General features: G+C 40.2%; 1 protein-coding gene across 2 annotated transcripts in view; it reads right to left on the bottom strand.

Annotated features, from left to right (window-relative positions):
* The window catches only part of ATP13A4 (ATPase 13A4), a gene marked incomplete at both ends in the record, with an annotated part of 126,487 nt that overhangs the window by 82,728 nt on the left and 17,662 nt on the right, over positions 1-26,097 (bottom strand). For both annotated transcript variants that reach the window (XM_081300940.1, XM_081300939.1), the window contains one exon: positions 2,661-2,834. In XM_081300940.1, the coding sequence (XP_081157066.1) occupies positions 2,661-2,834 (174 nt within the window). The remainder of the gene's footprint in view (positions 1-2,660; positions 2,835-26,097) is intronic.

Genomic DNA, 26,097 nt, shown 5'->3' with positions numbered 1-26,097 from the left:
TTTAAGTGGAGTAGCCAAGATCCTGAAGAATTAGGAACAAACCTAAAGCACTAGGACTAGAAGTCAAAATATTTGACTCCAAATTCCAGAAGGCACTATCTGCCTGTGTGCTGGCACTTTTCAAATTTTTTCACCCTTGGTAGATTCTTCTTTCTGCATCTTCATTTTCCTTTTAACTGTTTCCCTCTCCATTTTTTCATTGTCCTCACTTCCCTTCCCATTTTCTTGTCCATTTCCTGTCCATGCCTTGATCCCTCCAGCAGCCTCAGAGAGCTCTGCTCAGCCAGCCAGTGGTTCTCAGAGCTGAGGAGTCTCTGATTCAGAGGTTTTGCTTCTGGTACAGCAAAAGCAGTGCGCGCCTGAGAACTAGTTGAGAGCTCATGGAAATACCCGCAGGGTAGAGGTAAATTCATTCCATGCTACAAAGTAAGATAGGTCCTTAGATTCACATGGGGAAGTAGCTCTACGAAAGGATCCCAAAACTTTGGTCTTTCATCAACATCATGTCCCCATTCTGTATTACTCAGCCAGAAAGAAGAATGAAATTATGGCATTCGATGGTAAATGGATGGAACTGGAGACTATCATACTAAATGAAATAAGCCAATCCCCCAAAAACAAGGGCCAAATGTTCTCTCTGATATGAGGATGCCGACTCACAATAGGCATGGGTGGAGGAGTAGGCCATGCGTGGAGGTTTACCATTTGGAGAGTGGAGGGGAGTGGGGGGAAGGAAGGAGGATTGGGAGTAGGAAAGACAATAGAATGAATCAGCCGTAACTTTCACATGTTCATATATGAATACACAACCAGTGTAACTCCACATCATGTGCAAGAATGGGAAGTTATGTTCCATGTATATAGGTCAAAAATACATTCTACTGTCATGTATAACTAAAAACAACAAATTTTAAAATTAAAGAAAAAATATTAAGACCCCATTCTGGACCCCAGAAAACAAACCTCTCTCTACTCTGCCCAAGCAAGAAATTCAGACTGTGTCTAGGAGGGCCTCTTATGACACTTTGCTAAATCTGGATTATTTTCCTGCAAACTTTATAGATATCTAATGGCTGAGCCATGAATCAAATGTCCAAGTCTCTATTCCTCTCCCAAGGACCAAGACAGCTCCTAAACAGGAGCTATGATGATTTGCAGCAGTTTTCTCCGTGTGCGGTTTTTCAGAGCATTAGCAGTACCTGAGAGCCTACTGAACATGCAAACTCCATCCAAATCTAGAGGACTAGAAACTTCAGGGAGTGAGCCCCAGCTATTTGTGTTAATGGGCCTCCTAGAATATCCTGATGCCATCTGAGACTTGGGAACCATTGGCCTAAGTATAACCCAGAGGGAACAGCCCTAGACTAGGAGGCTGGCCCTAGACTAACTGTACACATGGTATTTAGTCTTAGGCTCCTCACTCACATATGAGCTCAGGTAAATTGTGTCACTTCCCCAGGCCCCACTTTCCCACCCATCCAATGAAGAAGTCTTGTATGTGAGTGCCAGGCACTTTCCTTACAAGCACATTCTACGAGCCTTCAAAAAGTATGCTTTGACGCTTCCGTGGGCTACCGCTCCCTCTCAACATCGTCAACATGAGTTGTCATCCGTACTCCACAATAATATCTTGCTTTCTTGAAGCCTTGAAGCTTATTCTTCAAGAACCTCTGGTTAAATTATAGTTCAACCTGCAAGTCAGTCCCTTAGCTGTCACCTGAATCAGGGTTACATGTCAGCTAAGCTGAAACCTAGAACAGGTAGCTCTTAAAAGGAACAGGATCCAGAATGAGGGGTGGGGCTGGTCCCAGCACAGCAAGTCAGCAGACATACTTCATCCGCTTCCCAGCGCCATGGAAAGTTAGCCCAAGCTTGGTTAGATTTCAGATTACAACATTTTCTTTTTTGGCCAATTATAAAGCTTGCTGCTGTCCTTCCTTCTTACAGCATTAAATAAAACGTTCAGCTAGAAAGATTGCTATATATAAAAAGAAGTTACACTCCCAACAGAAGTTGATTTATCAGGGATTTGATTGTCATTCTGTGTCATTTAGGTTGGTGCCTTGTTAGAATCAGTGAGTCAGTCAGAGGGGAGTGCTCAATGAGACTGTCTTTTCACTCCTTCTATAGGAATATCCAGGTCAGCCCCTCAGCCACCTTGTGTTAGTGGGATCACTACCACGTGCAGGAACAGGGAAAGCAGAAATTAACAAGTTAGGAAGTCACTTCCCTGTGGAGCCCACAGAGGGATGCTTTTTACCTCCTCCCCAACTCTCTCTCCCTTCCTCTAAAGTCACTCCACAGAGGGAACAGGCATGGGTACATAAGGCTGGGAATAAGAGTCAGTGTGGATTTTGTAACCTGTAACCTGACTTAACCACTTCACACCCCTAATATCTTTAGCTATTAATGTGATTATTTCATAATATTCACAAATGTCACCATTTTAAAAAGAACATGCCATGATATAGGTCTTCTTAAACAAATCCCATCATGTACAAATTATTGAATTCCTGGTAGATGCCAAGCCATGAACAGACCTAATCATACCAAGAGGGTTCATCTGCCACCTGCCTCATGCTCATCTCCACAGCCCTCCTGCAGCATGACATCTAGGAACAGGGGTCCCCAGTTAATTACAAAACCAGGCAGACACTTACTGTTGTCCTCAGTAGCACAATGTCTGCTTCTTGCAAGGAACACGGGACACAGCTTGCCCAGACATGCCAAGCCGGTCTCCAATAAAACACCAAGGGGAGGATTCCAAATGAGACGATGGATCCAGCCAGGCAGAGGACTTTCCTGCAGCTTTGAGTCCGATAGCCAAATATTTCCTGAAATGGAATCAAAATGACTCTCAATATTGGTTGAGCACAATAAATGAACAAATACTGATTTTAGCAATGAACTGGGGGCAGAGAGAGAGTGTTGACGGGGGGAAGGGGAAGACAAGGAGAGGGAGAGATACAGAGGAGCAGGATTCCTGACAAAGAAATTTCAGACATGATCCCAGACCTCCAAGGAAGAACCATCTAAATGCAAAAATCAGTTTCTATAATTTGGGCCCTCAGCTGCCCTGGGCCAAGCATTATACCACTATGCCAGGCATTCAGATATATGGGTTGTTGAAGTCTCCCAATTATCCCTATGGTCCCTGAAATATTACCCTCTCATTTCACAAACTATGGGACTGAGCTCAGAATGGCTAAATGGGACAAAGTGTCCAAGGCCTCACAGCCAGTTCCGCTGCTAAGATTCAAACCCAATTCTGTCAGCAGGCGAGCCTTGAGTTTGATTTATAGCTACAGCAGACAGGTCCACAAGCCTTGTGGCAGGGAAGCTAGCCATGACAGTGAACCAATGTCCCCTTGGCTAGAACCAGCAAACTTCACAGGCCGGGGAAACGGGAATCAGGCTGTGAGGTTTGGAACCAGGATTCAGTGAAAGAATCTGATCACAAAAGGGTTAACAGCCAACTTGCTTTTGGGAGTTTGGTCACATATGTCCCCATGTTCCTCCCATGTTAAGTAACAAAAGTAATTTGACATCAGAAGGGATAATACATAGAGATTCTGTAGTTCACATCAACTTGTGTTATTGAGCACCTATTATGAGACATGAGAGGATGTTATTAGATCCTAGACAATAGAAATTTGAAAAAGATAAGAGATTCACCTCTAATATATGTCTAATCTAGACAAAATTCTTTCCAAGAAAAGTCTGGAGCAGAATAGAAAACTACCCTTTGAAGTTTATGGCCTTAGTCTCACAAGTACTTTTCACAAAATCATAGGTATTCTTTTTACTGGTTATAAAACTGAGAAGGAGTAGAATATTCTGGTTAAAAGCACATTCTCTGGACCAAGACACTTTGGGTTCAGAGACTAGCTCTGCCTCTTATTGGTTATGTGAACTTCACTAAGTTATTTAATCTCTTTCCTCCTCAGTTTTTTATCAATAAAATGTGGGTAGTGATAATATCTAGGGAACCAGAGAGCTGAAATAAAACTTTGCAACCTCCGCTTCTTGTCTCACCTGATCAAGAATACATTATCTGGAAAGGTTCTGTGATCCGAGCTGAAAGCTATTTTCAAGTGTAATTATTAGATTCCCTCCTACGATTGGCAGCACAGACAGGCACTGAATGACATCCTTAGGTATTCTCCACATTTGGCCTGACTCTTATAAAATGTTTGCATTAACTCAGAAATAAAAGCTTTGACTTATTTGCAGAGTAGACTGTCTACCTTAACATGAACGCTCCTCTGGCCCAAGCTCCAGTTTTTGCTTTCCTGGTGCCACAACTGGAAAGTCTCCCCACATCACATCCCTGGCAATGATCTGTTTGTCCCATATGGGAGTAAGTTACCATCATAGTTTCCCTCCCTGTCCTGATCCTTCCACCATCATCTCCAGTGTGCCATTCCATTGTATACTTTGTCCTTGATAAACTTGTAGCCCCAGCCTCATCATTTTATCACCTTTAAAATACACGCACACACACACACACACACACACACACACACACTCACACATATGTATATATGAAAACTTTTATACTGCCAGTTAGTTGAGCCCCCATGTCATCTGCCTGAGCTACCCTGTTCTGTAGCACAAACCTCTCAGTTAACATGCATTTACTTATGGGCTGCGCAACAAGAGTCCTCAATACTTTTCAAAATATCTTCATGCCCATTATTAAGATAATATAGGCAGGAATCACTGTCTTCATTCTCCAGTTTAAAAAACTCAAGTTCCAAGTTACTATCTATAATAACAGTTATTATTAGTAACTAATTATTACTGATAGTGATGCTAGCAACTAACATTTATTGGGCACTTAAAAGTCCTTCACTAAGTACTTTACACATCATCCTCTGTTTAAGAAAGAGGAAATAAGTTTCCCAAGAGACAAAGCTCTTAAGTAACTCCAAACTGGGCCTCCACTGTAGACCTTTGAAGCACATGGAAGACAATGTGGGCTGGCTATTTCTACTCTCAAGCTCATCTACATTCTATCTTTAATTTCAGCTTAATTTAACTGATGTTTATTGGATCTGCCAAACAGCAGGCATGTGCGTGACCCAGAGATAAATGAGACAATGTCTCTAGCCTCAAGGAGCTCATTAGTTTAGAGGGGAGGGAAGACACAAATAGAAAGATTAAACACAGAGCAATAAAAGGGTTTTTACAGAAAGGTGACCATATAAATTGTCCTAGGAATTAGGTGCTACTAATAACACTGGAATGATGGGAGTAGACAAAGGTGTCCCTGGCAAGCCCAGCAAATCGGCCCCTCTAATACCACAATGCTACTCTAGAAGCTTCCCTACTGTCAGCCTGCTGGACACTATCACTCCATTTAGTGGCTCCATGATCCATAATACTAAAATTACTAAATTTTCTGTAGAAACGATGAAAAAAATGTGGACAAGGCATGGACAATTATTGCTTCTTGAAGTGAGTTGAGTTGTACTGACTCAAAGTGAACTGCATTCCAGGAATTATTAACAGATATTGGGTTTAAAATTATAAAAATTGACATGGTGCTATTACCATCTCATAGAAATTTACTTCCTATATTCATGGAGTGCCTTCCATGTCCCTGAACATGCTTGAGGGAACTCTCCCTGCCACCCTGCATTCCACCTACTCTCACCTCCCATAAAAAAGGGGGATATCAGTGAGCCAAAAAAAAAAGAACATTAAGAAATTTTCAAAAGAATATTACACAAATAATTAAACTCATGGCAGGCTGTGTGCATTATAGAACAGCACAGTGTTCCTGTCTTCATCCTTTGCTTACCCACACATTCTTCTCCTTCCTCAGTCCCTAGACATTCAGGTCTTTTGCATCTATAAGTGCTTAAACTTTGGCTTCCAGCTATCCAGGCCTTCTCCTCACAGGAAGCCAAACTTTGGTCCCAAAGCAATGGTTTAAACTTCTTCAGCGAGTAGGTCAACAGAGAGGCCAAACCTATAGACTCTCTCTTTATAAAAATATGCACACCTCTCCATCGATTTTCAGGGGTGTTCCCAGTTCTTCAATAAGGCCCTGCTCTGGAGGGCTCATGAGGTTGAATCTAGTTAATCTTTCAGAATTTACCCTCAGCACTATAATTTAGGGTTTGACATGAGGTAAGCACTCGGTGATACAGAAGTGTAGACATAAGAACATGGAAATGAAACAGGATACAGGTCAGTGGCTGTCTCCAAAGAAGTCTTTCCAGTGTGATGTCATCACATGGGGACTACGAAATCCTGAGAGTGGTTTTCAGCCTTCTAGTCCCAGAAACTGCTGAAAGAATCATTGTCCACAGGAAAGACACAAATTTCAGAGACCAGGGCACACAGAGGGAGGAACAGATGAAATCATCACACCAACCAGATCAACGTGGGGGTTGTATTATAATCATATTCCCTCCCCAACAGCACCATCCACAGTCATGGTTGTTCTGACAGTGGAGCTATATGTCAGCACAGTGCTTAAAATGGGCTCTGGAATCTTCTCTGACCATCTCACATCCTGATTGATAGGCACCCTCTTTAAACACATTAATTTGTTCAATCAAATTACAGTCAAATTTTGTTGGCCTGGGAGCCATTTAGTCTCTTTTGAAGACATTTTACATTTCTCTACAGGCTTTGTTTAATATTTGAAGGTTTTAAAAGATTCCATTTTTAAAAGTTGACCTCCCTGAAGATAATTTCTTTTCCCTTATTTCGAAATGTTAGGTGTGAAAAGAATACTTTGCTGTAATTTCCATGCATTACAACACAAATCTGTCAAATGAATACGATTTACCTTGCTGCTTACCTCCACTCTGATACCTATTAAAATTTCTGCTTCAGTAGTTTCTTGTTTTCCACTCTTTAGTACAAAGGAGAATTTCCCAAGCTTCTAAGTTAATGTGACTTTGAGATTCTCATACTGAACAACCTAATCCACAAATCTGGAGGCATACAAAGAATAACCTGCAGATAAGTTTCTCATTGACCTGCTAAGTATTTCTTAAATTTTTAAATTGGTCCCCTAGCTATTTTCACACAAAAATAGCCATTTCTGTTTTTTTTCTTCCAAACAAATCAGAAATTGTGGCCATATTTCCCCCATGTTCTTGTACTGTAAGAATCAGGCAGAGAAGACAAAAAGACACCTTCCAAATAACCCAGGAAGGAGCTTGAACTCCACCCAGTGAGAGGATGCTGTCACAATCCATATCCACACAAGGGATTGAACGCCATGCTTCATGCACGTGGACCACAGCAGCACCCAGGGGCATGGATGACTCTGTGAACGGCAGGTGGACATGGTGCCAAGTATTGCAATAACATCACGACCACTTCATAAAGTTAAAAGCAAATTCAATTTAAAGTGTTTTTTAAGGATACAGTTAGATAAAATAAACCATACAGAAAGGGAAATAAGGATATGAAGAAGACACAATAGAAGACAATGGCCACCTCTACTAGGGCCAGGCAGGGGCGTGACAGGTCGGACAATTAGATGCAGGTTATTTTCAGGGTCCCAGTTTTCATCTGGGTGGTGGGTTCGTCACATTATGCTGAAGAACTAATGGAATAACTAAGCTAATGCCACATAACCTGGACAGATAACCAGAGTGCGTCACAGGCTCAAGATTATGGAATATCTAATTGGGAATATCTGAAGTCATGGAAGAAAAGAAAGAAATAACCAGCTGGGGTGAGGAGGAGGTGCCCGTGGTAAGGAGCAGGTGTTCTCCTGATTCCTGTTGTCCTTGCCACACTTTATCCTCCCCCTGCCACTAAGGTCAGCAGTGGTCCAGTGCAGCCTGACAATTCACTTTGCACATCTCTCATCTCATCCATTCAGCCCAATCATTAGAGTTACAACCTCTCCCTGGAGGGTAGTGGTTCCCCTCCAGAGGTGAGCTTGTCTCCCAGGGGACACTTGGCAATATCTGGAACATTTTTGGGGGAAGTGTCACTCTCAATGAGGTAAAAATTGCTTCTGGCATCTGGTGGGTACAGGCCAAGAAGGCCACTACACATTCCACAAAGCAGGGGAAGGGCCCCCTCCCAACCCTCATAAGAAAAACTCATCTGGTCCCAAAGAATGCCCAGGTTGAAAATCCTTGCTTCAAACATTTTGGTTTTCCCCACCTAACCTAAGCAGACCTCTAAGTCCTGCGGCCTACCGTAGCCTCCTCAGTGCCAGAGAACTCGGGATGTTTTGATTTTGAAATCTGCAGAGAAAAAGGACTCATGCTTAACACCCACTGCTATGGTTTGGGTGTTGTTTGACACCATCAAGTGTTCATGTTTAGGGAGCACAGCCCCCAGGAGGCAGTGGTGGGAGGTGGTGGGATCTTTGAGAGGAGAGGCTAGTGGGAGGTGCTTAGGGCTTTGAATGGGGCACACCCACAGAATAGAAGACTGGTGTTCTGGAGTGAGTTCTGGAGTTTGTTTATAAACACCTGAGTCTGACCCTGGAGTTGTTCTCTGGCTTCCTGTATCTAGATGTTCATGAGCCCTTTCTCCTTTCACACTCCTGCCATCTGCCATGGGGCCCTCACCAGGGTCTGTGCCATGCTATTTGGACTTTGAGCCTCCAAAACTGTGAGTTAAATAAACCTCTTTTTCTTCATAAATAGCCTGCCTCTGAGGTAAATGGATGGCGGTGGAGAAGATAATGCTAAGTGAAGTCAGCCAATCCAGAAAAAACAAATGCCGAATGTTTTCTCTGATATAAAGGGGGATGACTCATTGTGGGGTAGGAAGGGAGAGCATGGGAGGTTTAGATTAATTCTAGATAGGGAAGAGCGGTGGGAGAGAAAGGGAGGGGGCAGGGGATTAGCAAGGATGGTGGAATGTGATGGTCATCATTATACAAAATACTTGTATGAAGATTTGAATTTGGTGCCAACATACCTTATATACAGAGATATGAAAAATTGTGGTATGTATGTGTATTAAGAATCGTAAGGCAAAAGAAAAAAGGAGTACACGTATAATGGCATAAACTGGCGTGAACATACTTTATATACATAGATACGAAAAATTGTGCTCTGTATGTATAATAATGATTGTAATGCATTCCACTGTTTTCGTGTATTTAATAAATAAATAAATGGCCTGCCTCTGGCATTTCATTATGGTAACAAAAAGTGACTAATAACAACCATTAAGGTCAGCAGTGGTCCAGCGCAGTCTGACAGTTCATTTTGCACATCAGCAAATTGAGGGGCTGAAAGAGGAAGCAATTGCCTACCTGGTCTCTTCTTCCTGCCTCCCTTCCTGACCTCATCTTGGGCCACTCTCCTTCTATCTCACTCTGTCCCAACCATAGGACTATTTACACTTCCTTGAATCCACCATGCCCTCGCCCACCTTACCATCTTCCCTGGCTACTTCTCACCTCTTTAAGCACCCTTTAAATGTTTGCTTCTCAGATCTCTTAGCCAATCATCCTATGTCATTAAGCCCCTGATCTCATACGCCATTTTTAATACTTTGTAGCAATGTCACAAGTAGCAATTAGTATATTTATTTTTGCTTGCTTTTCTGTGTTTCTTCCTTTCTTCCTCCACTAGCAACTAGATTTTAAGTTCTGTCAAACTAGAGGCACTCAAGTTTGTTTCCACCGTGGATATTATCTGCATGCAGTGCGCACTCAATAAATACTTGATTAATTAATTAAAAAAAAATAAGTGACTATACTAAAGGAAGAAGGGAATGAAAAAGAAGAAAGATGTAGGGAGAGACACAGGGAGAGAGGAAACAAAAATTAAATTCTCTCCTTATTCCTAGCTCAACAGATTCAAGTGGATTTTCTTCTTGAAATGAATAATAAAATCAGTCTCCTGGTGGGGAAGGGAGAAAACATAAGCAACCCCCAGATACTGCACTGTGCCTTGGACCATTAGGAAATGTTGAGTTGTCCCTGTCATTTTCATGACATTCAAGCTCATCTCTAAGGCCATCTTTGTTGAATGGGTGCTTGCATTTTTGCTATTTCTTCCTCTTTATAGTCTGTCTCCATGAGACACAAAGATGGTAAAGGTAAGACTGAGTTTCACAAAACCACTACCTTCAACAGAGCCAACCAAGGGCCTCAGCTGGAAGGAACCAATGGTTGGACACCTGCTTTAGGCTGCTGTTCAGGCCTAAAATGTGTGTTCACAGTCACTGTTGTGTGAACTGGGCTGATTTTTCAGTCTCGTACATTATTTTACAAAATACAATTACTAACAAAACCAAGAAACTCCAAGGACCTCTTGACAGCTAGGTCTCATTTTCCATTAACAATGCTCACAGCTATTGAGAGGTGACACAAGAAGGCTGTGAGGAGATCCTTAGGAACCAAGTGGCCATGCTGCTATTCTCTGCCTGGTGGCAATGTCACTTAACCCAGTTGCATTTCCCAATTTGGAAAGTCATTTCTCTTTCATTCCTAAATGAGGCATGTCACTTCTCTCGTCATGGAAAAACTGGACTCCCAGTTTCTCTTGCCACAATGGTCTTACCTCATGTGATTGCTGTGAGACTCAGTGGAAGAGCACCTGTCAGGCCCCAGTGCCCAGGAAACCACCATAAACATGTTCCAGCACAATAACCTCCAACACAAAGCCTGTGCTTCCATTCAATTAAAATTTACCTACTATAGCTCAGGCTATGAGTAAGGTATGTCTGCCAAAGATAAATTTTTCACCCTCGAAGGACTAACAGAAGAGATGATGAATTAAAAAATAACGATAATTCAGGGCAGAAAATATTAATGCCATATGAGAAGCACAAAGGAAAAAATTAGTTTTAAATGATGAAGAGATCGTAGTGAGATGATAATTAAGAAAAGCCTTCCAGGAGAATTGTTACTTGAAATTGACTTGGAGAGAATCCGTAGAATTTCAATAGTTGGAAAAGGAGGGGAGGAAAGGGAGCCTTGGAGTGGAGGAGCTAGTCCTCAGCAATGGTGCTGAGTCTGGAAACAGAGTACATCTAAGGACAAGTTTAACACATTGCGGGAGGTCAGCGCACCACGGCATTAGTTAACCCAGTCTCACGTGGTTTGATAATGCAACTTTACAAGGGACTCTGGGGTCCTAAAATGTATAACTGCTCTAGCTTATGGTTAGACAAATGAAAGCTTACTAAATACTGGAAAATAACACCCACATCTTTCCCCACCCACAACCACAAGTGGACCTCTCTTGATTGCCCTGAGTTAGTATTTCCAGGAAAAGCCAAGGGCAGAGGTTGCTGCCTATGGGCATTTCACAAGAGGTACACTCTGATTATGGAAGTAGGCAGGACAGATGAGCTTGGGGCTTTAGTTTTTTTATGACTAATCAGAGTTTCCTTCTCTTAGCCCAGGATGCTGTCAGCATAAACTCATTCTTATCACAATAGTTAGCTGGCAGAAAAGCAACCCATCCCGATCACTGGCACCAGACAAGGTGGTAACACCCTTCCCTGTAAATGTTCACCCAAACTTGGATTGAAGGTCATGAAAACTCACAGTTCCTGTAAATAATAACTTCTTATTATGCTCCCATCTCTTTAAATAAACATTTTCCCTATATGCAGTTTTAATTCTCAAGCTTATAAAGTAGGTAATATGAGCTGCAGATCAGAATAAGGAAGATTAGGTTCAAGGAGGTTAAGAATGTACCCAGAGTCACCCAGCTGGTAGGTAACAAAGCCACATCCTTCTTAATTCAAGCTCTTCCCACCCAACAGGACTGCCTCTCATGAAGATACTCCCTCCTCCTTGCTCGCTAATATTCTCATCTGCAGGTGTCAGAGGGGGACAGCTCTTGAACACTTGCTGATTATTCACATTTGAGCTAATGGATGTGCTGCCCGGACAAGTTCTCAGGTTCCCCTTAAACAGGTTTCCACAAGCTTCAAACTGCAGAGTGAGAAGAAAGAGGCAGGAGGAACTCCACCCAACAGCCAGACAGTAGTTTTGCAGACAGCATTCTAATCTCTCGCTCTGGTGATCTTAGGCAAGAGGCATTTCTAGGCTCTCCTGTGATGCTGAAATTGAAACTGATCTTGCTGGACATGTCCTTGGCAAGGTAAGAAACAGGTTTGGGTTTTGTGCCCAGTGCCTGGCACAAAGCAACCAAAACCCTTGGAATTTCCAGAATAACAGGAGTGTATTTGGTTATTCGGACTGAGCCCGTTTCAGCCAGACCTGAGTTTACACAAAGGTATACACATATGTGTCAGGAAACCCTGAGGTTGGTTACACTTGGTGGACTCCTCAACAGCTTTAGGATGTGGGCTGGTGGCCAGAGGTGCCAACCATGTGCTTAGAGGGCTGGAACTTCAGCCCTACCCACCCTCACCTCTGGGGCAGAAGAGAGGCCAAAATCAACTTCACTTTTGCAATCGAACTTCAATAAAATCCCCATATGACAGGATCAAAGAGCCACAGGGCTAATGAAGACATCCAGACCAGGAGAGAATCATACCCAAATTCATGGAGACAGAAACTTCTAAGCAAGGGACACTTCCAGACCTTACCCTATGTACCTCCTCTTCTGGCTATTCATTGGTATCCTTCATAATAAGCCAGTAATAGTAAGGAAAATGTTTTCCAACGTCTCATGCACCATTAGCAAATCATCAAATATGAAAGGGTGAAAGGTATGGAAACCACTCCACTTTGTACCCAAATCAGACAAAAATATGGGTAACCTGGGGACCTGCCTGACACTGTGCCTGGCATCTGAAGTGGGGATAGTCTTGGGGACTGAGCCTGTAAACCTCTGGAGTCGGCACCAACTTTGGGTTGAATTGCAGGACAATCCAGAGGAAAAAAACAGCTCAACATTTGAGAGACAATAAGAGCACAAAATGGATCTGGTGCAGCCACCCCATCCGGGCAGCCTACTCACCACACGGTGCAAAGAACCAAGACGGGGAGTGAGCAAGAGAAAAGGCAGCTCATTAAAGACCGAGGCTTAAGACCTGGAGCTGCCACTTGTGAATCTTACCATCTGGAAGTTTCTACCCCTTCTATGAAATAAGAATAAGAACTCTTACCTCCCAAAACTATCCTAAGAGTGAAATGGGATAAAAAAAATTGTGAAAGTTTTATTCAAACATGAGTTGATATTTTGACAGGAAATAGACTGAAGGCTGCCTGATAAATGCTCAGAGACCCCTGGAAGATCATTGGCCCTCCATGTGGTTCAGATCTTAGGTCCCCTCACCTCACAAGCTGCAGTATGACCCAATCACTCTAGCACACCTCCTTTTAAATCCCCATGGAGCTTTTCTTCTCTTATATTTTAGTGTGTGTGTGTGTGTGTGTGTGTGTGTGTGTGTGAGAGAGAGAGAGAGAGAGAGAGAGAGAGAGAGAGAGAGAGAGAAGAGAGAGAGAGAGAGAGAGATCGCTAGAATGTACATTTCCAAAAAGCTTCGGCCTGTCTTGTTGATGACAGAGTCGGGGCAGGTAGCAGAGCTGTTTCTGGCACACAGTAAACCCCCTGATATTTTTTGAATGAATGGACAGCTTAGATGACACTGTAAGGATCTCAAGGTAAGGACGTAGATGGGACTATTAGTAGACTGTTGAGTGGAGAGGCCAAATATGATCATCATACATTGTTAGCACCTGATGATTGCTTAGCAAGTATCAATGAAACTCATCGTTTTTCAAAGAAAGCCAAGATCCTAAGAGAAGTCTCAAAAAAGGATGCAAAGGAAAAAAAAAGCACAGGAAGAACAATGATCTTCTTCCAAAGTCACTCTTCTGCTCTTCCACCAGTGGAGGATGTGTCTGGACATTGAATCTCACCCCCTGGTATCACTATCACTATCTGTCTGTATCCCCAGGTAGCATTAGTCATTTAACATATGGTTTTAGAAAATGAAGAACGTCTCATAATCTCTGAGAAAGAAAAGGCTCAGAGATGATCAAATGATACATTCTTTTTACAACATCTTCAACAAACGCTGTCCTGACTTCCACACCTGGAGTGAAGCAAACTCCTTACTGGGAAACCTGCTACATCTTCAGATAGTCCTGCTAGCAACCCACCGTGCTGTGGGCCAGACATGAGGCTAGAGCCCAGAAGGCAGACTCCAAGCCCCCTCCCTTCTCTACATACATTTCTCTGTCAACCCAAACAATTCCGCTCCTATCTGTCTAATATATGGATTTTCCATTAGAAGTTTGTGATTAAACAAGGATCCGTGTAGATACAACCATTTTGAAAATCACTACATTACCAAGCTCTCCTGACGAGATAGCCTGATATATTTTCCAAATGAAGGAAAATTGTGAAAGAAGCGAATGGAAAGCATGCCACAGACCACAACTTCTACCCTTTTTAGTACGTAGGGGGAGCTTTCTAACATTACTGACGAGTAATAACTTACTAAAGCTATTTTTGGGTCAGGCACACCGGTTCTCGCCCACAGTCCCCACACTTGGAGGGCTGAAGCGGGAGGATCACTTGAGCACAAGAGTTCAAGATCTGTCTCAAAACAAATAAACAAATAAGTCACTTTTGAAAGCAATTTGGCATCATATATTAGTAAGAGTGAAGTGATATGTACCATGTGACTCAGCAATGTCATTCCGGGCATATTCTCTACTGAAACACCTCCTTGTTTGTACCAGGATATGCACACGAGAGAAGTTCAAAGCTGGATACAATCCAAAGGTCCATCAACAAAGAAACCAACTTTTAAAGGATGGTTTTACTGAGATATATTCTGCCATAATTAAAATTTTTAAAAAGTCAATTTTATGCAATAATAAGGACCTATTACAAGAATTTAAAAAGCAGAAGTAGCAAAACATGAAAGAATATAGCTTGGTTTCAATTATATACAGTTGAAAAATATTGTTTGGGGATGCCTATATAGATGGGAAAGACATTTGAGAGGCAAGGAAATGATAATTACAGAAGTCATGTGAAAGGGTATCTCCAGATTAGAGAAGAGCAATGGGCATGAATTATTAACTAGCATCCCAGGAGAGCCTGAAATGATAGTGGTGTTGTTCTCTGACTTAGACAGTGATCACATGGGTTTTTATTTATAATTAAATTGGTTTTGCATATTTTTGCACCTTTATATAACCTTTTTAAAAATGCCACATACTCTCAAATTACTGGAATCTATGTTTGCTCATGGGGCCCATATCAATGCTTGATGGGCATGTGAGTCTGTGCATCCACAGCAATAACTCTAAGACTTATCAAGAGTTGTGGTCCAGGGCTGGGGCTGTAGCTCAGTGGTAGAGCGCTTGAGAAGCACTAGGTTCGATCCTCAGTACCACATAAAAATAAAAAGATAAAATAAAGGTACAATTAAGCAATAATAAAAAAAAGAGTTGTGGTCCATAAGTTTGCAATGACTAGTTTCATGGAAAAAAAACTGTCCTGGCTTAGATATGGGAACCTTAGATTTTCATGTGAATTTTCATCCTTTTAAACACCCCCTCCCCACCCCTGGAGCCCATTTCTCCAGCTGCAATAGAAAGGGATGAATTATATGATTTTGTGATACTTGTAGCTCTTATAGCAATAGGAATGTGCTGTGTATCATCCCTGTGATAGACCGCAATCCTCTCATAGGTGTACATCCAAGGTCAAAGACTCTTCCAAGGAGATCCCTACCTGCATTTTAAAGCTGCCCATGTGATCTTCAACATTCAAACTCCATTTTTTTGTACTGGAGATTGAACTCAGGGGCACTTGACCAGTGAGTCACATGCCCAGCTCTATTTTGTATTTTATTTTATTTAGAGACAGAGTCTCACTGAGTTTCTTAGTGCCTTGCTTTTGCTGAGGCTGGCTTTGAACTTGTGATCCTCCTGCCTCAGCCTCCCAAGCCTCTGGGATTACAAGCCTGTGCAATCGTACCCAGCCCAAACTCTGGCATTATTTTAGGGGAAAATAAAGGATGGTTTCTTCTGCACTGTTTGTACAAATAGGTGCTCACCATGTTATGGAGACCACCTGCTTGAGAACTGTCAGAAAGTCTCTGACAAGAACATGTCACATGCAGGAAGCCCCACTGACTGCTTGACTGCCTAGCCATCATGCCATATTAGTCAACCGGACATCAAAATAAACCAGTGTGCCAAGAGGACCTGAGTCATTTTTCTAACTGTGTTTGGACTTGAGCATCGCCATGAAGAAGAATCCTTGAAAGCCTTCGGATGGCACCATCAAGCTGAGGGAGGCATGGTTCCGGTTTTAACTGGTAGAAAAGAAGCCCTCTTATCTTCTGGAGAATTTAAATTAAATGACAAAAGTGGAAACTGGTGACATTGGAATGGGTAAAGAGGAAGTAAATGACTTGTCAATAATGGAAAATTGCAACTCTAGATAGAGCAAAGGGGAGGGAGGGGAAGGGAGGGGGCATGGGGGTAGGAAAGATGGTGGAATGAAGTGGACATCATTACCCTAAGTACATGTATGAAGACATGAATTGGTGTGACTTTACTTTGTGTACAACCAGAGATTGAAAAATTGTTTTCTATATGTATAATATGAATAGTAATGCATTCTGCTGTCATATATAACAAATTAAAATTTTATAAATAAATAAATAAATAAATAAGAATGGAAAATTGTGGCCTGGTGCAGTGGTGCGTGCCTATAATCCCAATGGCTCCGAAAGCTGAGGCAGGAGGTGGGGAGTTCAACACCAGCCTCAGCAAAAGTGGGGCACTAAGCAACTCAGTGAGACCCTGTCTCCAAATAAAATACAAAATAGGTCTGGGGATGTGGCTCAGTAGTCAAGTGCCCCTGAGTTCAATGCTCGGTACTCAAAAAAACAAAAGACTAGAAAATTGCTTGGGAGAATTGTGGAACATAAAGAAGACCAGAATTTCTGCTTTTTAAAAATTCTCTACTCACCTGATCCAAGATAATTCAGGACATTAAATGCTGGGTCAGATAATTATAATCATCTCAGAGATTACCTATACTTTCATTATTATAGAAGCAATACAAGTAGATTTTATATATCAGAAAAATATTCTTTAAAAAACTTGACATTCCCACCACCTAGAGATCACCCCAATTAACAACTTAGTTCATACTCTGCTTTTCTTTTATCAAAATTAAATCACACTGTAAATGCTATTTTATAATCTGTTTTTTTATTCCAAGGCCTCTATTTTTCTAGATCAGTGAATATTTATCTCATCCAAAACCCTTACTATATTCTAATGTCACAATGGACCCACTAGTGTCTAGTACCACTGATTTTTCCTAACTAATTTGGCACTCATCTATTTTTTATCCTATATAATGGCTAATGGATGTTCACTTCCTAATTATCCATTAAGCTTTACATAGTTTGTATAGTTTTGCATAGGTAGGCCATATAATATTAATAGATGCATGATATATAATATATAGTACTGTATTTCACAATAAAAGACAGGGAGAAAATATCAGACACTCTCATGATTAGCATAGTACTTTTGATGGTTCTTATAATCCAGTTCTTTCCTTGTTTCATGAGACCCATTCACTGAAGGGCTGGGCTGTTCTGCAGGGGTTCATTTGCTCATAGCTACGCTCACCCTCCAATCCCCCCAACATACTGATTTCAGATGCTCCATAAAGTCAGTGGACAAATACAATCTCTAGCTGATTTCATCATCATGACTATTGTTTGTTCGCTTATTCATTTGTTTGGGAATAATTACATTTATCCCACAGGAGAATGGCAAAAAGTCGTCAAAGTTTTTGTTGATAAGGAACTTAATTTTTGTTTTATTATTTTACATTCTGATAAAAATTTTACATGTGATTTTATGTCAATTTACGTTTGAATCTAAAGCAAACAAAAGAAGGAATTTCCTTAGTATAGTGCTTGAGATCTTTTTCATATAATGGCACTCATAGAAAAATGATGATATTTGCACAGCATAGATCAGGTGAATGAATACAGTTGTTTGAAGCTGGAGGAGACTATCTTAATATTCCTGCAAACTCCCCAGGGCCATCTGTGATACAGCAGTTCCATAGCCAGGCCTCATCCTGCATTTAGAGCAACACAATAACTTTCTCTCATTTCTTTGTGTCTAATCGGAATCAAATCGGGCAAAGCTACACTTAAAATGAATATGTCACCATAACTACTCACCATTCCTCCAGATGTTCTATGCTTTCTCTCTGCTTTTATTCAAGCATATTTTTTTAATGTTTTTTGTTTTGTTTTGTTTTTGCTTTTCAAATATCAAGCCCCGCTTTTTTGCTCTGTCTCCTGGGGTTCGGGAGATCTGTTAGCAATCTTTAAGTGTACTATTCAGATGAAGCTTTGTCCATGACACCTCCTCCATCAGAATTAATCACAAGTTCCAAATCAAACATTACCTACACCCTTCCCCCTCTCTCTCTGAATCACTACCACATCATTATGCGTTCAGTTGTGTGACTCAGAAATCTAGGAATTTCCATTAATATTCTCCTCCTCGTTTCTCAAACATCTAATTAGTCCAAGGCCTATTGATTATCTTCCAGATATTTCTCAAGCCCTGACATTCCATTCCCTTGCTCCATCTCTGATACTACTGCCTTACTAGTTCAACCTCTCACTGGAATCACTACAAGAGCCTCTGCGTCCAGCTCCACCTCTGTCTGAGGTTGTCCACTCCACTACAATGTGAGCTTTCTAAATAAAGGTCTGATTTTTCACTTCCCTGCTACAGTGACCAATTGTCCTCACTTCTCCAAGACTGAGGGTTGTGAGGTTTTTGGTACTAATTCCTGGAAAGTTTGGACAAACAAATGAAGTTGACCCTGTACTTAGAACTCTTAAATCCCTTTAGGATGCATGTAAAGTTCTATCTAAACTTCCCATTCTATTTTTTTTTTTACTTTAACTCTTTGTTCTCCCTGTCCCACTCCATCACACACCACATACACCCTGCACACCAGCTCTGTCAAGCTGCATTCAATTCTCCTAATGGAATGTGCTTTGTTCCTTTACATCTCAGTACCCCTGGACACTGTGTCTCCTTAACCTGGACCACCCTTTTCCTTATCTTGGCTTGCTGGTAAGCTCCTGTCCATCCTTCGAGATTCTTTTCAAATGGCACTTTTCCACCAAAGCCACACAGAAGCTGGCTGTAGCTTCCTCTGGGTTCTCAATGCACCTGTGTGTGCTGTTATCACAGCACAAACCTGCTGCACCACATTCTCCACCACAGATTGAGATATAGGCTTTTGTCTGCCTAATGCCTGAAACAGGGACTTGCACATAAAAAGTGCTCAATAAACAAAAGAAGAAGGAAGGGAGCGGCTAGATAAATATGCTGACAGTATTTACCTTAATCACTTTGCCTCCTGTAAAGAATTTGTGGGTTTTTTTTTTAAATTGACGTGTAATAATTGTACATATTCATGGGGTACAGTGTGACAATCAACACAGTACACAATGTGTGATGATCAGATCAGGGCAATCAGCATATCCATCACCTCAAACATTACATTTCTTTGTGTTGGAAATATTCAAAAGCCTAACTATTTCAACAGATATAATAAATTATAATTAACTATAGTCACCTTACTGTGCTAGAGGACACTAGAACTTAATCCTCCTGTCTTTTTGTACCTGAAAGCCCACCTCCTCCGTCCTCCCTCCCTCTCTCCCTCCCTCCCACTCTTCCCAGTCTCTTATAATGATCATTCTACTCTCCAGTTTCTATGAGATCAACAAATTTTTCCCAAGTGAGAACACATGGCATTTGTCTTTACGTTCTTGGCTTTTTTTCACTTATTATTTTTTTCCACTTATTTCCAGTTCCATCCACATTGTAGCAAATGACAGGATTTTATTCTTTTTCATGAATAATATGAATCATGACCCACTACATATATGCATCACATTTTCTTCATCCATTTATCAGTTGATGGACACTTTGGTTGCTTCGGTTTCTTTGGCTACAGTGAATTGAGCTGCAGTCTAACATGGGAGTGCAGATGTCTCTGTGACATACTAATCTCATTTTCTTTTGATATATACCTAGGAGAGGGATTACTGTATCATAGGATAGTTCTGTTATTAGTGTTTTGAGGAACTTCCATAGTACCGATTTACATTAGAACTTGTGTTTCAAGTAGTTGAATAAAATGTACGAGTCCCCCTTAGAGGGTTAGATCCTTGGGGCAGGGACAGAGCTTTATCTATTTTAAACCTGCACAGCATCCAGGCTGCAGGGCCTCATTGCATTTGTTCAAATTATATAGTTTGGGTATTGTCTAAGGTTGAGAAAAGATGGCTGATGTGGAGGTCTCTGCTGGAGGATAATTCAAGGGATGGGTAGATGTGGTCCAAATGTGTGGAGTCTGACCCCTTACTCACTGTGATCACCATACGTTTACCTGTAGAGCAGCGAAAGCTTCCCCAGGGGTAACCTCTTTATCACTAAAGGAGTGTAAAGGGTTGAAATCTCCCACCAAAACCAGACACCAGAAACTGCTGAAACAGCTCTTTCCACAACTAGATAATAAATTCTCTGCTAACTGTGAGAAAATGAGCCTTTGCTTAATGTCATACAGCTGCTACCTCTAAGTCATAATATCTAGATAGACATTAAAGATGGCACTACCAACCCTGTGCATCAGGATCACATTGACATATGTTAAAATGAATATGCCTGGGTTGCTACCCCCAATCTCTCAGGGTAGGGCCAGAGGACCAGAACATTTCCCACTGCTTCAATTGATTCTTTTTTTTTTTTTTTTTGAGAGAGAGAGAGCGAGGGGGGGGGGGAGAGAGAGAGAGAGAGAGAGAGAGAGAATTTTTAATATTTATTTTTTAGTTCTCGGCGGACACAACATCTTTCTTTGTATGTGGTGCTGAGGATCGAACCCGGGTCGCACGCATGCCAGGCGAGCGCGCTACCGCTTGAGCCACATCCCCAGCCCTCAATTGATTCTTATCACAATGGCATCGGGGAGCTGCTGATGGAAACAGCAAAGGAAAGGACACTCTTTAATTTGGACAGATGATATTTCTTTTGTGAAAGAGTTGATGTGGATCCAATTTCTATAAAGTGCTAACATGAGGCCCGGGAGGTGGCATGTGTTGGGCACATATTAGCCAAGACCGTTCCTATACTTGGAGTTCCTTAGTGAGAAGAACATGCCATTTTTACCTCTATGTTCAGCATGGCACTTTAGCATCCAGAATAAGAACTTACAGAAAATAAGTCCTTGGAAAACTAAATTACACCACACTTTGGATGGTTTTGAAAAAGATTGGAGGGAAATCTAAGAGCAAGGTGTCATTTTTACCTATTAAATTGGCCATGATATTTGGCAAGCACTGAAAGCTGGCCAGAGGGCAGTTCCAGGCATTCTTGAACAAAAGTGTTTGAACCTTCTTGAGGTGGCAAGAACTTTGCGCAAAGCAGTTAGTAAATTTATCAACAGCCTTCAAAATGTTCATAACTTTTTGTGTACTAATGCAATCATTGTTTATAGGAATTGATCTTAAAGAAATAATCTGAAATGAAAAGGTATAATTCTCCAAATATTTTATATACAAGTGTAAGACACACACATACATTGCAGAGAACTCAGTTGCCCAACACTGGAAGAAAGACTGAATTATGGCACTTCTACAAAACGCAATACTGTTCGATCATTAAATTCATGTTTACAATACATTTTAATAGCATGAGGAAATATTTATAATGTATCGAGGTGAAAAAGGCATTTATAATTTAAGTTCAGTAATATAGAAGAAATTGTATGCAGGAAAAAAGCTGGAAGAAAATATATCAGGTGTCAAACATGAAAGAATCAAGAGAGATGTTTACTTATTTCCTGATTGTTTTCTGTGCTTTTCAGAAAATTATAAGTAAAAATAAAGAAGCAAAAAAAAATATTATAGGTAAGTCTCACTAGACTTCCACTTCTGAAAACATACATTTAGTATTTCCTGTTTCTCCCAATAAGTTCCACTAAAATCCCAGAATGTTATGTAGGAAAAAAAATTAAGAAGATGACCCTAGTAGAGAGAAGAAGGAGTGACCTTAGAAATTAAGCAACGAATGACATAGTGGTCAGTTCCTGGGGTTTCTCTTCTGCCTTACATATACCATGCTCAGAGCTGAAGAAGATGGCAACTCAGAAACAGAACAGAGTGGAGGGGGAGGAGGGGGGAAGGGGGAGAAGGGGGGTGGGAACAGGAACAAAACACCACAAGAAAAATTAGCTCTCATTAGCCAAAAGAGCAGAAAAGGGGGGCAGCTAGCAAGACAGAAAACTTCAATACAATAACCACTCTATTTCAGCCAAACACCACAGAAAAAGTGTGACCTGTCCCCACTTACCACCAGAGACAGGCTAAAAACCTGTGCTTTAGCTCCCCTGCAAGATGCTGTCAGAGAAGGTCGAATAGGAAGCTAGGACTTTGATTTGAGTACCCTTGCCCCTCTGACCATGTGACGCCCGGCCCTCCACCCTCACCAGTCTAAACAAGGCTTCTCTTTCTGTCCGTGCTGAGATGTTGCCAGAGGAAACCTAGTAGAGTCAGGACTCTCCCATCCCTCCCCAATCACAGCATCAGAGGAAGCCATCTGGGAACAGCAGTGAAGCACTTCTAATCCTTACAGTTAGGGAGCTGTCAGTGGAGGCCCAATGGACAGCGTACATTTTACTCTCACCTGGCCCCTCACCCAGGCTTCACATTCAGTGGAGGCTGAGTGGACAGCCCGAACTCCTCCCACCAGTTAGTAATAATAGGACATCACCATGTTCTTCTCCTACTGGAATAATGTCAACAGAGGCCAACTATGACATAAGTTTTAAATAAGCTCCAGAGTCCCATAACATAATTCCCAGAAGTTTCAGGTTTTAATTTGAATAATCAGTTATCATTTCAAGAACCAGAAAGGTCTCAAATTGAAAGAAAAAAGACAAACCATACATGCCAGCACCGAGGTAACAGACATGTTATAATTACCTGATAAAGATTTTAGGGACTGGGGTCGTGGCTCAGCAGTAGAGCACTTGCCTAGCTCATGCAAGGCCCTGGGTTTGATCCTCAGCACCACATACAAATAAATAAAATAAAGGTATTGTGTCCAACCAACTACAACTAAAAAATAAATATTAAAAAAAAGATTTTAAAGTAGTCAGAATTAAAATGCTCCAATTACATGCACACTTAAAACAAATGAATAAAACAGAACATATCAGAAAGAATATAAGATATAAAGCATAACCAAATGGAAATTTTAGAACTGAATAGTACAACACCTGAAATTTTAAAACTCAGTGGATGGACTCAGAAGCAGTATAGAGGAACAGAGCAAATAATCAGGGTGTGAAAGAGAAAAATAAAAATTATCCAATCTAAACTACAGAGAAAAATTCACATTAAAATTTTTGACCAGAGACTCAGGGACCTGTGAAACTATAGTACTATAACAAGACATCTGACTATTTACGTCATTGGAATCCTGGAAAGAGAAAAGAAAGAGGAAATAATTGAAACTCAAAAAATCAGGGCTGAAAACTTACAAATTTAGTAAAAGACATAAACTTACAAATTCAAGAAACTGAATGGATCCCCAAAAGAATAAGCACACACACAAAAAAAATACATGGAAAGAAGGATAATAGTCATTACCATACAATCTAACAACAAAGAAGAGAAATCTTAAAAGCAGTCAGAGACCTACAATCAAAGGGGAAAACAATTTGAATGACTACATATTTTTCACCAAAAGCCATAAAGTTCTGAGGGAAGTAACACAACACACTTCAAATGTTTAAAGAAGTAACTGTGAACATTTTTTTCATATATTTTTTGACCATTTGTATTTTTACTTCAGTGAATTGCCTTTTTAGTTCTTTTGCCCATTTATTGATTAGGTTATTTGGGTACCTTTTTTTTCAGTGTTAAGTTTTTGTAGTTCTTATAAATCAGCATACTACAGTGATGCAGCCACATCAATGTTTATAGCAGCTTGATTCACAATAGGCAAGTTATGGAACTAACCTACATACCCTTCAACAGATGAATGGATAAAGAATGTAGTATATGCACACAGTGGAATATTACTTAGACAAAAAGAAGAATGAAATTATGGCATTTGCTGGTAAATGGATGGAACTGGAGACTATCATGCTAAGTGAAATAAGCCAATCCCCAAAACACCCAAGGCCAAATGTTCTCTCTAATACGTGTATGCTAACACACTATAAGGGGTGGGGATGGGAAGGAAGAACAGAAGTTTATTGGATTATACAAAGGGGAATGAAGGGAAGGGAGGGCAATAAGAATAGGAAAGACAGTAGAATGAATTAGACATAACTTTCCTTCACTCATATATGACTATACAACCAATGTAACTTCACATTATGAACACCCACAAGAATGAGATCCTAACTCGAATGTGTTATACTCCACACATGTGTAATATGTCAAAATATACTCTACTGTCATGCATATCTTAAAAAACAAATAAAAAAAGAAGTAACGGTGAATACAAAATCCTTACCCAGTCACAGTATCCATCAGAAATGAAAGGTAAACTAATGCATTTTCAAATGAAGAAAAACTAAGATAATTTGTGACCAGTACACCAAACCTAGATAAAATTCTCCAAATAAAAGGAAACAATGAAAAAAGGAATCTTGGAATATCAGAAAGGAAGAAAGAACATGAGAAGCAAAATTAAAGATAGGCTTTTTTCTCCTCTTGTGTTTTCTAAATTAAATTTGATGATTGCAATAAAAATAACAAAAATAGATATTGTAATTTATGATTGATGTGTTTCTAAATATACACTTAAAATAGTTATAAAGGGGAGGGTAATAGGATAAAAAGATTAGGCTGTCTAAATTTTATTTAATCTGTTAAAGAGATTATACCAGAAAACTTTATATTATGTGTATACAATGTAATATTTAGAGCAATTACTCTTTACTTAAAACAGAACTCTAAAGATTATTCTAGAGACCCATAAAAGGCAGGAAAAAGAAAATAGAAACAGTAAAACAGAGCAAGCAAAATTCAAAAATTAAAGGGTAGACATAAATTCTAGTATATTAATAGTTACATTAAATATAAATAGCCTAAATTCATCAATTAAAATACAGAGATCATCAGTATAAATTATAAAATATTATAACCCAACTATCATAGTGTACAACTTACTTCAAATATAAAAGTATAGATGGGTTGAAATTAAAAGATGTAAGATCTATCAGGTAAACATTAGTCAATAAAGTAAAGCAAGAGAGGCTATGATGTAGAATAAACAGACATCAGAACAAAGAAAGTTACAATAAACAGAGAATAACATTATGTAATTATAAAGATTAAATCTACCAAGAAGACATGGCAATCCTAAATGAGTATGCACCAAAGACAACTGAAACAATGTCAGGCAAAAACTGATATAAATAAAGGGAGAAATTAACAAATCCATAATTATAGTTTAGGACTTTAACATTCCTTTCTTAATGATTCATAAAACAACTAGACAGAAAATGAACAATAATATAGAAGACCCAAGAACATCATCAACCAAAAGTGTTAAATTGTTCTGTATAGAGCTCTCAACCCAACAACAGCAGGCACTCATTCTTTTCAAGTGCTCGTGGAATATATGTCAAGATAGGCCACATCTTAGGCCATAAAGCAAACCTCAACAGATTCAAAAGAGTTGAATCTATACTAACTGTTCTCCAATCGTAAGAAAATAAAACTAGAAATCAGTAACAAAAATTTAAAAGGAATATCTCCAAATCCTCGGAACCTAAACAGCACATTTCTAAATATTCATGAGTAAAAGAGAAAGTCTCAAGAAAAAATTTCAAATCCATTGAAATGGATTTAAATAAAAGCACAACATAACAAATTTGTGGGACACAGCTCAAACTGTGAAATAACATGAAATGTGCTACACACAAAACCAATATGTATAGCACTAACTACATAGATTAGGAAAGATGGAATTCCCAACAATAATCCCTCCTTAAGAATCTAGAAAAGAAGAGAAATTTGACCAAAAGTAGCAATAATAAGAACAGAAATCAATGAAGTTATAAACAAAAATAGAAAAGTCAATAAAGAAATGAGATGCTTCTTTGAAAAAATCAATAAAAT

This window comes from Spermophilus citellus, assembly GCF_964194105.1.
Source record: "Spermophilus citellus genome assembly, chromosome: 7".
NCBI lineage: Eukaryota > Metazoa > Chordata > Mammalia > Rodentia > Sciuridae > Spermophilus > Spermophilus citellus.
The sequence above is the reverse complement of the archived record's forward strand: the minus strand, read 5'-3'. Positions and strand labels throughout refer to the sequence as shown.